Source organism: Diabrotica virgifera, chromosome 3, assembly GCF_917563875.1.
Source record: "Diabrotica virgifera virgifera chromosome 3, PGI_DIABVI_V3a".
NCBI classification, from domain to species: Eukaryota; Metazoa; Arthropoda; class Insecta; order Coleoptera; family Chrysomelidae; genus Diabrotica; species Diabrotica virgifera.
In genome coordinates, this window is record NC_065445.1 from 53,439,338 (window position 1) to 53,456,399 (window position 17,062).

General features: G+C 31.7%; 1 protein-coding gene across 2 annotated transcripts in view; it reads right to left on the reverse strand.

Moving 5' to 3' along the window:
- Window positions 1–3,492: 3,492 nt before the first annotated feature.
- The window catches only part of LOC114349007 (uncharacterized), a 38,972-nt gene continuing 25,402 nt past the window's right edge, over window positions 3,493–17,062 (reverse strand). For both annotated transcript variants that reach the window (XM_050646461.1, XM_050646460.1), the window contains exons 2-3: window positions 11,790–12,396; window positions 3,493–5,146 (exon numbers count right to left, since the gene is read on the reverse strand). In XM_050646461.1, the coding sequence (XP_050502418.1) occupies window positions 4,740–5,146; window positions 11,790–12,396 (1,014 nt within the window). In that variant the 3' untranslated portion in view covers window positions 3,493–4,739. The remainder of the gene's footprint in view (window positions 5,147–11,789; window positions 12,397–17,062) is intronic.

The window sequence follows — 17,062 nt, forward strand, 5'->3', positions numbered from 1 at the left end:
TACGCTTATCACTAAAGTATCGTCGTGCTTCCATGCTATGTTCAACAAAACCAACTTGGTAGGGCCTTTAATTAGATATCGCAAATCACTTTGGCTGATTTTGTCTGCATATATATTATGTTTGAGGAATCCCTTTTTTTTGTGAGACTGGATATAGGACATTTCTCACGTATGAATTCACATTCATGGTATATCGTTGCTATACAGGGATAATAATCTGTGTAATGTTATGGTACAGGCTACGTTAAATATGAAGTAAATGTGGAAGATATACACTGGTTATTCATTTCAATTTAATTTGATTGTTTTTTAATCGTTTACAATATTTAAAATAATTAATAATTAAATAAAGTTAGGGATTTCAAAAATAAATTCAGTTCTCACTGGCAGGGTGGGAAATAATAAAGTGCCATACAATAGCATTTCATTATAATGCTCATTACAGTCATTACAGGCTGCTCCGTTTGAGAAAACTCATACTCTCAAACTTTGAGAAAACACTCATTCAGTTTCGACCAACCCTGTATTAGCTAAAATTAAACGTTTTGCTAGATTAATAATTTTTAACAATAATAGATTATATTAAAAATCACTTGAACATAAATTGATTTTCTGATGTCAAATCACTACAATTATACAGGGGGTGAATATTGCTATGAAATTTGAAAATAAAAACGTAATTATCTTTTAAACTACTTCGTATAACATCACAAAACCTGATATTTTAAGAAATAAAACATAGAGGAGAATCCAAAAATGTAAAAATATACAGGGTGTTCCATTAAACAAAAGATAATTTTGTTTCACCCTGTCAATATGGGCGGCCCTGTATATTTGGAAATGTATTTAAATTCTGATATTATCTATGCCCCAATCTCACCTAAATAAACTTTTTTCGTATCTCCTACAACAAACGACTAATTGGACTTCCCACAACCTGTATACATACAAAATCTCCGCTATAAAATTTTTTCAAAGAAAATGTTATTGGTTTTTTTTTAAATAACTCCGTTAAATTTTGAAATATGAGATTTATCCAAAAACCATTACAAAGCTAAGTAAAAGTTCTATAACACTGTATTAAACATAATTTTCTAAATCCTTTATTTTTTTTAAATACAAGGTGAAAGGGCCCCGGTTACATGGTTCTCGCAGTAAAATTTATGTTTTAAATGTTTTTATCTCGGTTATTTTTTGTCGTAAAAAATATTAAAAAAAGAAAAAGCTTAAATAAAGTTAAAACTAAAATTTTGTTCTCTACCATTTTTTAAGTATATCGAGAATTTTTGGAGTTATTATCAAAAGAAAATGAAATTCACGAAAATTTGAAAAATTCTAATTTTTTTTAATCGTATTTTTTTTCAAAAATATGCGTTCTAAACCGGTCAAAATTGTTGAAGTTATTACTCATGTTAAAATAAATAAAGTTTTAAATGGGTTACTATAAATTTTAATTTTTGTGGAAATGACGTATGTTTCATTTTTCATTCTTCCCTAAAAAATCTGAAAGGGTCCTCTTATTTCCATCATAACTTGCTTAATTTTGATGCTATCGACTACTTATATAGCTTTTTGATAGTTACCTTTAAGTAGTTTATTAAAATGTTTAATATCTATATTTAACAAAGTGCATCGTTTTCCTGTTATTTAAGCTTGAATACTAAGATTTGAGTACTCGCGGAAAAAAAATATACATTCAATTGCATATAACTCACTTTGTATATGTAATAAAGGATTTTTCGAATAAGGAGCTTATTTATTTTTATATTATCTTCGATTTTGGTAATAACAACTTTTTTGAAGAAACTTATGGTTTTTGAGTTATTTATGAAAAACTGCTTTAGAACATGGATTTTTTTCAGGAAAAATCAAAACTTTTGATCTTTAATAACTCAAAAACTATTGATTTATTGAAATAACTTTATATAACAAATTTTACTTATAATTTGTCCCTCTATCGATTAGTGGTATTATTTTTAATAAAATAATTTCCACCCCCGAGAAGGGGTGGCATCCCCCCAGGGTAAAAGCGCAAGTTGGCACCATGTCACCTTTGTTTCTTGAGGTATCCTCTACATACTTACCAATTTTCATGAAAATCGATAGAGGTTCAACGAAATCGGAGGTGAAAACCTTCATTGACTCCACTAGAATAATAACAAACGACATCAATACATGTACCTACAAACTGATGCAAGAATCTTGAAAATCGGAGTACAAATAAGAAAGTTATAGATTGTCAAACTTAATCAAAAATTTTGGGTGGCAGAATTTTGTGCCGGTGAGTGTAGTTTTCTTATAAAGAATATTACAATTATTCAGTCAAATGTCTCATGTAAAAAAAAAGAATGTGTGTGTACTTTGTACGCACGTAAGAAGTTATACTTCTATTATTAAGATTTCAACGAAATTAATATACTTAACAGGTTATTTGTATTTTATTTAAATATTAAACTAACTTTCTTTACCTACCACTTTTAAAATTTTTTTATTAAAACGATACCAAAAATATAAAAAAAAAGAATATGAATCGTCCGGGATTTGAACCCCGGACCTCTTGATCTCGGTCACACGCTCTACCACTGAGCTATATTCCTTTTGCTTGGATAGGTTACAAGATTTCTCATACATACTGACAAATTTAATAGACCAAGTGAAGTATACAAAAATACTTTAAATGTACTTTAAATGTACTTACTATTATTATAAAATATCTTATTCCCGAGGAAGACAAATCCAAAGGCACAAAAATTATAATAAATAATACATGTACTAAGAACACTAATATATCCTTTTATATGATATAATAGGTTTGTTCCAACATGAACTTTTGGACGGTCCAGAAACCGTCACGAAACTACTTGTACCGTTTGTTGTGCGCATGTTCGTAATTGTATCGCCCAGTTATCGTCCCATGACGGTAATTATATATTTGTCATTTTTCTTGGTGACAGCTTGTGTGCTTTTAGTCGATCAAAGGCTCAAAAACTTTAAAGAATTAAATCCTAGTGCGCAAGTCAGTCCAACCAGCACATTATGCATTTGCCCGATTACTGAAATGATCATCACGAAACCGTCACCGAAAGATCACAATTCTTGTTGGAACAGTGGGAAGGACGATCCGATGACGATCATATTTTTGTTGGAACGGATTTTGTTTACTGCGCAGAAGCGTTACCGTTTCGTGACGGTTCTCGGTCGTGTTGGAACAAACCTTATATGACTTATTTGCGCTGATACATACATATCTTGAAAGATTAACAACGAAATACATACTGTCTGTGTGCGCATGCGCCCGGCATTATAAAATTTCACTCTCGATCGTAAAGAAGTATAACTTCAAAAATTCATTTTTATATCAGCGCACCTCAAAACTTGGCCCTCCAGGCAGTCACCTGCCTTGCCCGCCCCTTTATTCAGCGCTAAATATGGATTTAAAGACCAGAAATACAGAAATTTAAAATTTAAAGTAACTTAAATAAAAGACAGATGCAAATACAACTTTTTAATCGGTAATTCTTTACAGAATACTTGTTAAATTATAAAATAGCGTAAGTAAATGTCAGATTGCAATTGAATCTACAATTACAACAGATTACAATTGAATCAAGGATCATCGCACGTTAACAAAGTGTCCAGCCACTGGCCAAATTATTAAACTACACAAAACAAATAACGTTAAATATATACAATACCTATAATCAGACTTATGAAAATAACTGAATAAACATTACATTTGGAGAGAGATATTCTGCTGTATCAAAAAATGAATTGTTATTACATTTATTATGTACAAAATTACATGTATAGTTGCCACCAAATCATTGCAGACAACTTTATCTTAAGCTTATTACAAAGCCATTTGTATTTGCGTTGTGTTGTTAAGTTTCGAGAGGTAAACATACTGAATAGCAGGTATATAATTAAACGTACAATAGACTGACATTTATTACTTTCTACCTGTGCCGGAAACCTAAGGACACCACTCTAATACAAGTGACTTTGTAATAAGCTTAAGATAAGGTTTTCTGCAATATTTGTTGGCAACTATAATAAGACTTATTCATAATGTAAAAACTGTCCAGTTTTTCTCTTGGAAAATAGAAATTAGTGTAAGTTTAGAAAAATTCTAAGAAACGGAAAAAGGAATAATGTATAAGTAAAGTAAAAAGTACAGTAAAGTAAAAAGTAAAAGTAAAGTAAAAAGTAAAAGTAAAGTAAAAAGTAAAAGTAAAGTAAAAAGTAAAAGTAAATATATATGTATAATGTATAAGAAGTGATTTTATAGAGCAACAAGCAGGTAAATAGTGATTGCACATATTGTTCAATTAAGAAATATTTATCATAATGTAAAGTACAGAGAGAGAAAGAGAGATAGAGAAAGAGAGAGAAAGAAAGAGAGAGGGAGAGAAAGAGAGAGAGGGGGGAGAAAATAAGAGGTAAATTAATAAGCAAAAAGATAATAAGAGGAGATAATTAAATGATTTAGATCAAGATAATAATGAAGACAATAAAAGAGAAAAACAATATATAATATAGAATAAAATAAAAGAAATAAGAACAGTAGAGAAAACCAAGAAATAGATACATTTTAAAATATAATAGTAAATTGTTGTAAAGAAGTAGTTGGATTTAATAAGAACTCATTTTAAAATCCAGTAAAGAAGATTAATTAAATCAAGATAATCTCTTCTTTAACCTTCCTATCATATCTATCTGCCTGTAATGCTATTCAAAAATTATCTCCTGAATGGGGTAGGTCTATAGTTATATCTATAAGACGACTCTGCACCAGTGGGGTTAATATAACTCTCATACTTTTCGCTATCTCTGATGCTGTTCAACTGAGCTTGCTTATAATACTGAAGTTGAAGAACGGAGGGAACGTATGAGTCCAAGAGGCTCTTAGGTTCTCTTTTGAAAGTGAAGTCTGTAGCTTTAACATTGTATGCGCTCTTGCCAGTTTCAAGAGTGGGTTGTTTCTCTGTGTATGTGGTATATTGGGGGGATGATTGTGGTTGTTGGTACGTCTGGTCGTTGTCGCTATAGACGACGTTCTCGTAGTTCTGGGTTTGGTCAGTTGACTGCTGTTGACTTCCCTGGTTGGACACATATGTTGGGATATACATTATGTACTGCAAACCCCCTTAAACAAATAGGAATGAAATTAATACATATTTTAAAAAATAATTAAGGAATTAATCGATGGGATAGAGCGGGGTAAATACTATACAGAGTGCAGCATTATTGAGAGGAAGTCCAGTTACTACTTTGACGTAAGAGAGAAAAATGAAGGTAAAAGTCTGAGCAAACATAGGAAACATTTTGAAAATATTTACAAATGTACAGGGCCAGTCATATTGATAGGGTGGAACAATCTTTGTTTTTTTTAATGGAACGCCGTATATGCTTTCCTCGTGTTCTTGTTTTTTCAAATAAAGGTATCGCAATATTATACGAGATATGTAGTTTAAAAGATAATTAAGTTTTTTTTATTAATTTCGTAGCAACATTAACAGTGAAATATTTAAAATTGTCGTATACAGAATTGGTCGAAACTTGAAATGAGTATTTTAAGAGGTCTCTTGCAAGGAACATCCTGTATTTTAGTATTGTAATGAAATTTTATGTTCAAATGTTAATATTGGACAAGATATCAAAATATCTAAGGACTAAGACTGTTGGTCTATAAAATAATAATAAAAGCATACATTATTCTACTTAGATTGGCTATGTCTTTGACATTACTTGCTTAAAAGTTTAGTACTATTACTAGCATAATTTGTTCTAAGGAGAAACTGAATTTTTGTACTAGGAGAATATAACAAAAATATGCTATAAGCAAAAATAAATTTATCATTAGTAATTCCCTGATAGATGACAAACTAGAAGAGAAGCTTTTCAAAGTTTACTAGAAGACGGTTTTAACGGATTCAGTGGACTGACCGAATGTAGATTATAAGACATTTAATCGAACAACACCTATTGTACATAAAGAAAATAATTAAATCTAATTCTTAGTGTCACCGAGAATCCGCATATTATTATGACGAAAATTGCAAATACTTTTGAAATTAGTGATCGTAGGTTAGGAAGCTTTTTAGAAAGAACAAGATTCATAGTCCACAGTACCTACATTGTCCTTAATGTTCTTCTAAGGCTATTTTCTTGTGGCATTTTTATAATCAATTACTTTCAATGGGAAATAAGCCACAATTTTAGCAAAACAATGATTTTACTTAACGTTTCGAAGCCCAAATCAGGTTGCGTTCGTTTTCGTCAAAATACAAAATACTACTAAAATAAACAAAAATGTTGTTGTTAAGTAAACAAATTCTTCTAATAATTAATTTAATCTGACTCATTTATATTGGCAGTTAAGACGTATATTATACATTTTAAAGTAGAAGACTTTAAAATGATATCGCCAATATTTATGAGTTGCGTTCCTGGGACGACTTTACTAAAAGATAGTTCATTCGATTACATGAAATCAATCCCAAATCAAGAATATCCGTCACAAAAAAAAATTATAGCATGTGATCTGTCTTTAAAAAGACAACCAAATGCAACGATGACAGTAAAATTCTCGCGTTAGAGATTCCATAGTAAATCACGAGGGAAACCAGGAAAAAAACCTCGTGATACTATCCCGACATCGTAAGTATTTGCTCTTACATTTAATTTACTTTCAAAAAACTAATACCAAATTCTGACTTTAATATGTTTAAATTATAAATATTATAAATTCCTCAAGACACCTTCAAATTAGGTAGAATAGAATTTCCGATAAAAAATTGTGTTAAATATCTTGGGACGTATTTGGATCGTAAATTGTTATGGAAGGATCAAATTCATTCTATTATAAAGAAATCAGAAAATTCTATGAATATCCTTAGAGCTTTTTGTAGAACCGGTTGGGGAGCTGACCCGAATATTGCATTGCTATTCTATCGCTCAATGATTCGACCAATTTTCGACTATAGTTGTCATTTATATGGGTCTGCGTCAACAGGATATCTTAATAAAGTTGAAATCCAAAGGAATAAATGTTTGAGACTCTGTCTCGGTTACTTAAAATCTACTCCTATTACTATTATTGAGATTGAAGCTAAGGAACCACCACTTACTCTACGTAGACAGTTTTGTACAGATAAGTTTGTAGCTAGAGCTATCTCAAAAAACGTCAGCTACTTAAGGACTATTCGTAACTTGAATATATTAGATTTAAGCCATAAATATTGGTGTACTAAAAAAACCCCCATATACGTTGAAAGCTACAGGAAGTTGACAATGAATGAAAACCAAATGTACAAAAATAAAATACCTTTAATTTACACTAAACCTCCTGAAACTCTCTTTTCCAAGGTAATACAAACAAACTACATGGATTCAAACCTTCCAGGCAATATTATCAACAAAATAATTAAAGACAGGTGGCCTATGTTTCAATATATTTTTACTGACGGCTCCAAAATTCAAAATAAAACCGGATGTGCAATATATCACTGGAATTCTGAATACAAAGAATCATGCCGATTGCCTAATGAAGCTTCAATATATATTTACTGCCGAATTATCAGCTTTATTACTTGCGTTAAAATATATATAGCCTCTGTTGGTATGGACAATTATATCATTTTCACCGATTGTAGAAGTATTGTGGACAAACTCACTTCTATCCAATCGACAAAAAATCTAAACCACATTGAGATAGAAATTAAGAGTCTATATTATGATTTTACTTCCTCGGGCAGTTCAATTATTATTTGTTGGCTGAAAGGACATTCTGGAATATTAGGAAATGAAGAAGTCGACAAATTAGCTAAATCTGCAGCTTTAACCAAACAAAACATAAGCAACATACTTCTACCAGTAACCGATATAGATAATATCAGTAAAAACCATTGCAAACAAAATTGGCAACGTGTATATAACCAAAGTACAACGGGAATAAATTTTAGAAATTGCCAGCCACTAATTCCCAATGAGAGATGGTTTAAACAAGAATCAAATAGGCTATTTATAAAAACAATAAACAGAATGAGGTCAAATCACGCACTAACCCCAGCATACAAACACAGCATGGGTATCAGTGATAACCCATATTGCGCCTGTGGTGGAATGGGAGATCTACAGCACCTCATATTGGAGTGTGGACTGTACAGACAAAATATTAAAGTAATGTATGAAAAGTTAATTGATCTAAATTGTCCTTTACCTGTCAATTTAAACGAAATTCTTTTTCCAAAAAATAAGCAGACGTTACAATGTCTTTACGAATATGTAACGTCCTGTAAATTTAAATTTTAAATAGGCTTAGATAATAAAATTATTAAATTGTAAAAATATCACACAAAATTGAAAAATGTATCCATTAATATAGTATAACACTCTGTAAATTTAGATAATAAGTAGGCTTAGATATTAACTTAAAATTGTTATTGTAATACCATACAAAAAAACACAAATAGTCTGGCTAATTGGCTCTGTCAAAGCCATTAATAAAAAAAAAATTATAAATAATATTAATAATACAGAGATATACAATAAGTATTACTAAAATATAAAATTTGTACTAACTCGACATGTTATTGACTTACTAATCGTGGTATTTTCTTTCTATTGACTTCCTCGTTCAGTATGGGTAACCACATCTTACTGCATTCTACCGAGGAATTTGCGACACAATTGGTTTCATTTAGCATAATTAGAGCCGCTTCTTTGATTTTTCTCTTTTTACTATTTGATTCTTTCAGGACTATACTTGAATCTCTCCACTGAACTCTATGTTCATTATCCCATGCATGTTGACATATTTGAGATCTATCAAATTCTCTATTTTTAATATAAGACTGATGTTCACTTATTCTAACGTTTAATGGTCTTGATGTTTCACCTAAATAAAATTGTTCGCATTCACAAGGTATTTTATAAATACAATTCTTTGTTCTTTCTTGTTCACTGTTAGGCTTAGTTTTAGATAGAATAGATCTCAATGTGTTTGTTGTTTTGAATGTTGTTGAAATGTTGAATTTATTTCTTATTGTTTTAAGTTTCTCGGATAGTCCTTTTATATATGGTATTGATATTTTCCTCGTATTATTTCTTGTGGATGTTATAGGATCCCGTTCTACGTTGTTCTGTTTTATTCGATCCAGTCTTGACAATTCTTTATTTATAAACGATAATGGATAATCATTTTTTAATAAAACAGATGTTAACAATTGTTTTTCTTCTAACAATGAATATTCGTTAGAACAAGTAATTTTGGCTCTATCATATAAGGATTTAATGATTTCCTTCTTAACGTTGATGTTGTGATTTGATTTGTAATTGAGATATCTGTTGGTGTGTGTTGGTTTTCTATACACTTTAGTCTCATATCCAGTATCTTTCTTTGATACTAAAACATCTAAACCTAACAGTGAACAAGAAAGAACAAATAATTGTATTTATAATATACCTGTGAATGCGAACAATTTTATTTAGATGAAACATCAAGACCATAAACGTTAGAATAAGTGAACATCAGTCTTATATTAAAAATAGAGAATTTGATAGATCTCAAATATGCCAACATGCATGGGATAATGAACATAGAGTTCAGCGGAGAGATTCAAGTATAGTCCTGAAAGAATCAGATAGTAAAAAGAGAAAAATCAAAGAAGCGGCTCTAATTATGCTAAATGAAACCAATTGTGTCGCAAATTCCTCGGTAGAATGCAGTAAGATGTGGTTACCCATACTGAAAGAGGAAGTCAATAGAAAGAAAATACCACGATTAGTAAGTCAATAACATGTCGATTTAGTACACATTTTATATTTTAGTATTACTTATTGTATATCTATGTATTATTAATATTATTTATAATTTAAATATATTAAAGTTAGAATTTAATAATGAGTCAGATTAAATTAATTATTAGAAGAATTTTTTTACTTAGCAACAACATTTTTGTTTATTTTAGTAGTATTCTGTATTTTGACAACGAAACCCGATTTGGGCTTCGAAACGTTAATAAAATCATTTTTTTGGTAAAATTGTGGATTATTTCCCGTTGAAAGTAATTGATTACCTTGTCCTTTTTGGAAGATGATTACAACAGTCTTAAAAATGGTTTTAACTGCTTCGTTTGAGCGAGTCTACAACTTTCTGAAAAATTTCAGAGTGCAGGTTGGATCTACATTTTTTTGACAACGAATTGTTGGAATTATTGGAAGCAATACCGTTGAACATATGAGGGGTGTAAAATCAAAGGCGGTAATCTCCATTTTTTCTTGTTTTGAGTTAGGGACGCCATCTGTTGCGTTTTTCTATTATCTGTTAGATAAAACTATTTTAAGAACCAAAAGCGGTCTTAAGTGTATACAAATGGCAGTGAAAAATTCATATTGGGATTAAAAGCGGCATTATGCATAGCTGAGTACGTACCAAACACGGCAATCTCCGCTTCGGCCAATAAGAGCCACGTAGTGCTCGCATGTGATCAACTATGGATGTCGTGAACTCCGTCGAAACCTGTGAATATATACCCGAACTTCCAGATATTTTAGTTTAAGTGATATGCATATAAATTGCTTTTACATATTATATTATTTTCTTCTTCTTGCAGTACCGTCTCCTGTCGGAGGTTTACTACCATCACAGCAATTTTAACTTTGTTGGCTGCAGCTCTGAACAATTGTATTGAACTGCACCCGTACCACTCCCTTAAATTTCGCAACCAGGAAATCCTCCTACGCCACACATTTCTCTTTCCCGAGATTTTTCCTTGGATTATGAACCTTAGTAGGGAGTACTTTTCTCCTCTCATTATGTGGCCTAGATATTCCAGTTTTCTCGATTTTATTATTTTTATGACTTACCATTCCTTCCCCATCTTCAGCAAAACATCTTGATTTGTTACTCTATCTGTCCACGGTATTTTCCACATACTCTATACTCTATATTCTCTGGTCTGGTCATTAGTATCAGTGAACCAAACCCCTAAATTCTATTATTGTTCAATATCCAAATATATTTTTCTTTATTAAGTAGCTAGCACAATGATGTTTTATTAGTTTCAAAACTGGCAATATCCTTATAGATCATTTTCATATCCGTCAATCCAAGCATTGCAAACAAGAACGGCAATCTCCAAACTAAAATATTAAAAATAGGAAAAGAAATAATTTCTTAAGCCCCTCTTTCTGGACATCCGATCACAAATCAAATTTTTATATGATTATTTATCGGTTTATTGTTTTAATTTCATTTTGTTAGTTTTTACAGTTTTTCACGGTTTCCCAAAATTATGGAAATGGGAGATTGCCGACTTTGATTTTACACCCCTCATATGTCAGATATTGTAGATATTACATGGCGGTCCTCCAGTAGGTACATGGTACATCAAAATTTTTTGTGAATAAAAATTTAGAAGCTGTCAAAAATATATTAATATATGTAGTATTATATGCATGCTATGTATGTCTAATAAGGGTTTGAGTTTATAGAACTATAATTTTTTTGTGATCGCAGGATGACCCTAATCGGCGAAGGAGGTTACTCAGACCACCTGATATATTTCAATTAACACATTCACGGTCATGACTGCATATGAAGTCATTTACTCCATAAGAATACGTATATACAATGACAGTGTGTCCGTGAATGTGTTAAACCGATGTTAGGAGGCCCTTTTTAAAGAGGTACCTATACCGCACAAGCCAAGTAACTCAGCTGTTTGATATTTTCTAATAAAGTAATAATGCTGACTAAATAAATAAACTGATTAACTTTCGCTCACCTTTTGGGTCCACCACAGCTTGTATAGACGTAGTAGGTGCTTGGTACTGTTGTTGCAAATAATAATACTGCTGTGGGTTGTAGTGCTGCTGTCCGGCCCCTTGATCAATGTTGTTGTCTGCTACATACTGTACGTTATCATAATTCAAATACTGAGACTGCTCTTGCTGAGGCACGTAATACTCTTGAGTTTGATCTACCGGGGCTTTTTGTACTCCTCTTTGTGGCGTTCCTTGACCCGCACCCGTATACACCGGTCCTGTATACACTGGTCCTGTAGTGTATTGCGAACCAGAAGCGTACTGTATAGTGGAGTACTGTGGTTCTGTCTGATATTTAATTTTTCCTTGGTTCAAGGATATATATTGAGGTGGGGCATAAGTTATCTTGGGTTCTTTTTGGACATAATTAGCTGGTGTTTTGACTGGTATGTATCCAAACTGAGTGGGAGATTTAGATCGTACTTTTGTTGACGTTGGTGGAGGTGGAGGAGATAATCGTGCTTTGGTGGTAATGTACCCTCGCTCTACGTCCTCTAGTGTTGTTTTTTTCTCCTTTCTCGCTGCAGAAACGACGAGAAGGAGGGAAACGAAGAGCAGTATTGTTTTCTGTAACAGATAGATATTGTGTAATATAATGTTTAATGAAATTAATATATAAACTCTAACACCGCAGTAAAACAACTTCTAAGTAGTAGGTAAAATTTAATAAAATCTTAAAAATCCCACTGAATTGCATAAAATATGTTCAGAACGAACGTTCTCGGACATTTCAGTCCATCATCAGTGAACTCATATACTTGCTAACTAGCCCCGGAACCAAACAATGGTTGTAATTATAATTGAATCTACCTTCTAAAGTAGTGAAATTGAAATGGCTTAACGCCGATGTTAGTAGATAACCTAAGGGAACATATTGAAACCCTATCCAAAAACTGAATACGATAAATATTTATTTAACGACAGGGTGTTTACGACAGGGATTAGTGTAACAAAGTCCAATTACTCGTTTGTCGTAAGAGATACGAAAAAAGTTATTTTGGTTAAAGTTGAGGCACAGATAGGACCATAATTTAAAAATATTTTCAAATATACAGGGCCACCCGTTTTGACAGGGTGACACAAACTTATGTTTTTTTAATTAACACCCTGTATATTTTTACACATTTGGATTCTCCTGGACGCCTTCTTTCATAAAATATAGGTTTTTGTTATATTATACGAGGTTGTTTAAAAGATAATTACGTTTTTTTTGTTAATTTCGTATCAACATTCACACCTTGTAGAATTGTAGTGATTTATAGTAGAATTGTACTTATATGAAGAATATTTTCACGGCCATCTAATAAAATTTCACGGAATTTTTGTTGCAATTAATGTTTGGCTTAAAGAATCACGAGTAGCTCACAAATTAAAGCACTTAGGTATAGGGAATGCTTAAGAAATAAAAAAGTACCATAAAATATCATCTCATTACAATACTAAAATACAGGATTTTCCATTTAAGAAAACTCCGAAAATCCTCATTCCGAGATTCGACCAACCCTGTATACTAAAATTATACATTTCGCTATATTAATAATGTTTAACAATAAAATACTACATTAAAAATCGTTTAAACATAAATCGAAATTTTGATGTCAAATCACTACAATTCTACAGAGTTAACTACAGCTACAGAGACAATGTTGATACGAAATTAACAAAAAAACGTAATTATCTTTTAAACTACTTCATATACAATATTATAAAACCCTATATTTTTATGAATAAAGGCATCGATGAGAATCTAAAAGCGTAAAAATATACAGGGTATTCCATTTAAAAAAACATAAGTTTATGTCACCCTGTCAATACGTGTGGTACTATCTCTACCCCAACTTTTACCTAAATAACTTTTTTTCGTATCTCTTACGACAAACGAGTAAGTGGACTTTGTCACACTAATGCCCCAGCCTGTATATGGTATACAGCAAACCTAGGGAACTATCCCTTTTTAATTTAGAGATTAATATAGTTTAAAATAATTTCACATTAAAAGCAGACTACAGTAAGAAAAATGAAAGAATACCCATGAACGAACATATAAAACACGCTGTATTTTCCTGTCACCGTATCACAAAGGAAATTGTCCAGTGCAAGTACATGTAACAATAATTATTACATGTACTTTCGCTGGCCAATTTTTTGTGTGACACGTTGACAGGAAAATACAGCGTGTTTTATATGTTCGTTCATGGGTATTCTTTTATTTTTCCGACTGTATGTGTTAATTGTGTAAATTATGCTAACGATACACTTTTCAGCAACTGATACTCGAAGGGAAGATAGAGGGTAAGAGGGTCTGGGACGTAAAAAGATGTCATGGCTGCGTAATATTCGCCAATGGATAGGAATCCACAGCACAGCTATGAAATGCTTCGCAACGCTGCTAAAAACAGAATTATTCATTCCTGAATATAAATGCATGACGAGGAGCATGCACAAGTATCACAAAACAAAATTAAGCATGTAAGAGTCCAAGTTCAAAGAACCAGACAAATAGAGGAGTATAGGCAGTTGGGACAAGTTAAAAACGAATACTAAAAAAGGAAAAATAATATTTAGAATATTAATTGAAATAATTATTGTAGAATTCGAACACAAAAATAAAACGAGGAAATGCTATAAGAAGTAAGTATAATCAAGATAGACAGGAATTCAAACCTAGATTATATATGGCCAGAAACAAGGAATACGTGTCTTCAAGCAGTACGTGAGAGTGTTGGTGAAGGTCCAGGAACATAAATTTGGTGTTGTGGGCAATAATTAAAAATTTCAAGATCTTTTGAAATAGCGTATACCTACTAAACAATGCTACTACCTACTCACTGAAGATCTGCATCTCAATGCTTACAAAGTTCAATTGATACAAGAAGTGAAACCTAAGATTATCTATGCACAGCAAAGAGGGTTCGTTGAGTGGATTATTGAACGTCAACAAGTGGATGCTGATGGGTATAATATCACAAGAGAGTGAGAATAAATTGAAAATAATGCGACAGTTTTTCGAAAATTTGTTGTCTAGCAATAGACACGAGTGCCCGCAGGGCTCAAGTGGCTATTGTCCAATGACAACAAATTTGAGTAAAAATGAAGCATTATTTTCTCATTTATTCTTACTGTCGTGTGATATTCGTAAGATTATTTTTTAATACGTATATTATGGATATTTTCTTAAATGTGACAGTTGTCAAAACTAGGAAACTGGTTGCCATTAAACAGAAACAATCTAGTTAAAAAAATTCTATCGGTAATTTTCTACAGTAGATAATTCTCAGTATAATTTTAATCTGATTGGACATAATTAAACACGTGATCAAATATCTTACTATACGATTGGAAGTTAAAATCATCAAAAAATAATCAGTAGTAATTGCACAAGAGCTCTGAAATTATTGAATTTTTCCCGAGTGACACTTTGACAGTTTTAATTTCACGAGCCGAAGGCGAGTGAAATTATGTCAAAGTGTCACGAGAGCAAAAATTCTATATTAATTTCAGAGGTCGAGTGCAATTTGTTGCGATTATTTCATGAATAAAACTGTTCAAAACCAAAATTTTATTGTAATTTATTTATGTAAGTACCATTAAACACACAGTTTTTATAAATATTTGACGATTGAAAGTCATCACTTTTATAATTTTTAAAACATTAATTGTCATTAATGTCACTGAATGTATTTTTTCGTAGCAACGAAGGGCATCTGATGTAATATACTTAACGACGGGAGATTATCAAAAATTATCGATTTAATTCGGATTTCTGTAGCTTTCTATTGGTCAGAATCTCCTATGAATGAAATAATCGCTGTAATTTTTATTTCTGTAGCTTTCGATTGGTCAGAATCTCTATGAATGAAATAATCCTTAGTATTATCTAATGTCTATTTTAATTAAAATATGAATTTGAAGAATTGGAGCATTTGTGATGCTTTTACGATACAATAAAAGATTCATTCAAGTGCATTAGATTCCCCATAGATATAATTATAATAAAGGTATTATTTGCAGAAATTTCTCCTTAAAATCCGTAATCACAGTTGAATAGACAATAATTAGCTTGTATCTATTAATATATGCGTACACAGAGTGTAATGACTGGTACCGTCTTACAAAAAGCACAAAAACGAGAGATAACAGGTGCGCCTCAATGATTTATAATTTTCTATCAGGGCATCTAGTTTGCTAATGCTACACTTTCACTACATGGACGACAAAAACGATTATTTTATATACATATATATGTACTAAAGTAACTGGTTTTAGTTCCTTTACCGACTTCAATAAAAATTTTGATATTTATCGTCAAACCAGTACGGGGCACCGGCCCCGGCCGGACATACTTCGCAATAGATGAAAGTTATTTAGTTTATCTTTTATATTTCCGTCGCTTTTGTATTAAATTTATGAATAATGCATAATTAGATTTTTGTTGCGTGCCTGACGGTGTTAATGAAATACGTTCATTGCCAAATATTAAACATATTGTATCTTTTAAAATCCTCAAAAAGCAACAGATGGTATTCAAATACCAGTAGAAAGCATATTTTCTGAAGAAGTCTCAACTTTTACATGCACATACGAAAATATTCTAATAATTTTTACATTTCGTAGAATAAAAAAGAGGTAAACCTTGTTTCGTTGAAAAATAAGAAAAATGGCAACTCTATTGGTGGACGAAGAGTGTAGATACATTAACCAATAAAAAATTAAGCATATAACAGACTCCAGCAGCGCAGAATGAGATCTTAGAAGATAAGAAAAATCTTAAGATAAATCTTAGAAGAGAAGAAAAGAAAATGTTTAGAAGAAAAAAGAAAGAACAATACGAACACGCTCTAAACGAAATTAATAACCGTCATAATGGAAAAGACTCACGAAAATTCCACCAACAGATAAACAGCTGCAGAAAAGAATTCAACCCCAGAATAATAGCCTGTAAAGATAGGAACGGCTCTATAATTAGTACCAAGGAACAGATACTAAACAGATGGGATAAACATTTCGAAGAACTGCTTAGTGGTAATCATGAAGATGGCGAGAGGGAGGGTCTCATGTTTCAAATGAATAAAGATGATCGGCAGCAACTCCCCACCAAAGACGAAATTAGAGAAACCATCTTAACACTGAAAAATAATAAAGCCCCCAGTTCGGATAATCTTCCTGCCGAACTTTTTAAAAACGACACCCCCTTGAAACACATGCATAAACTGATAACTGCAATCTGGCAACA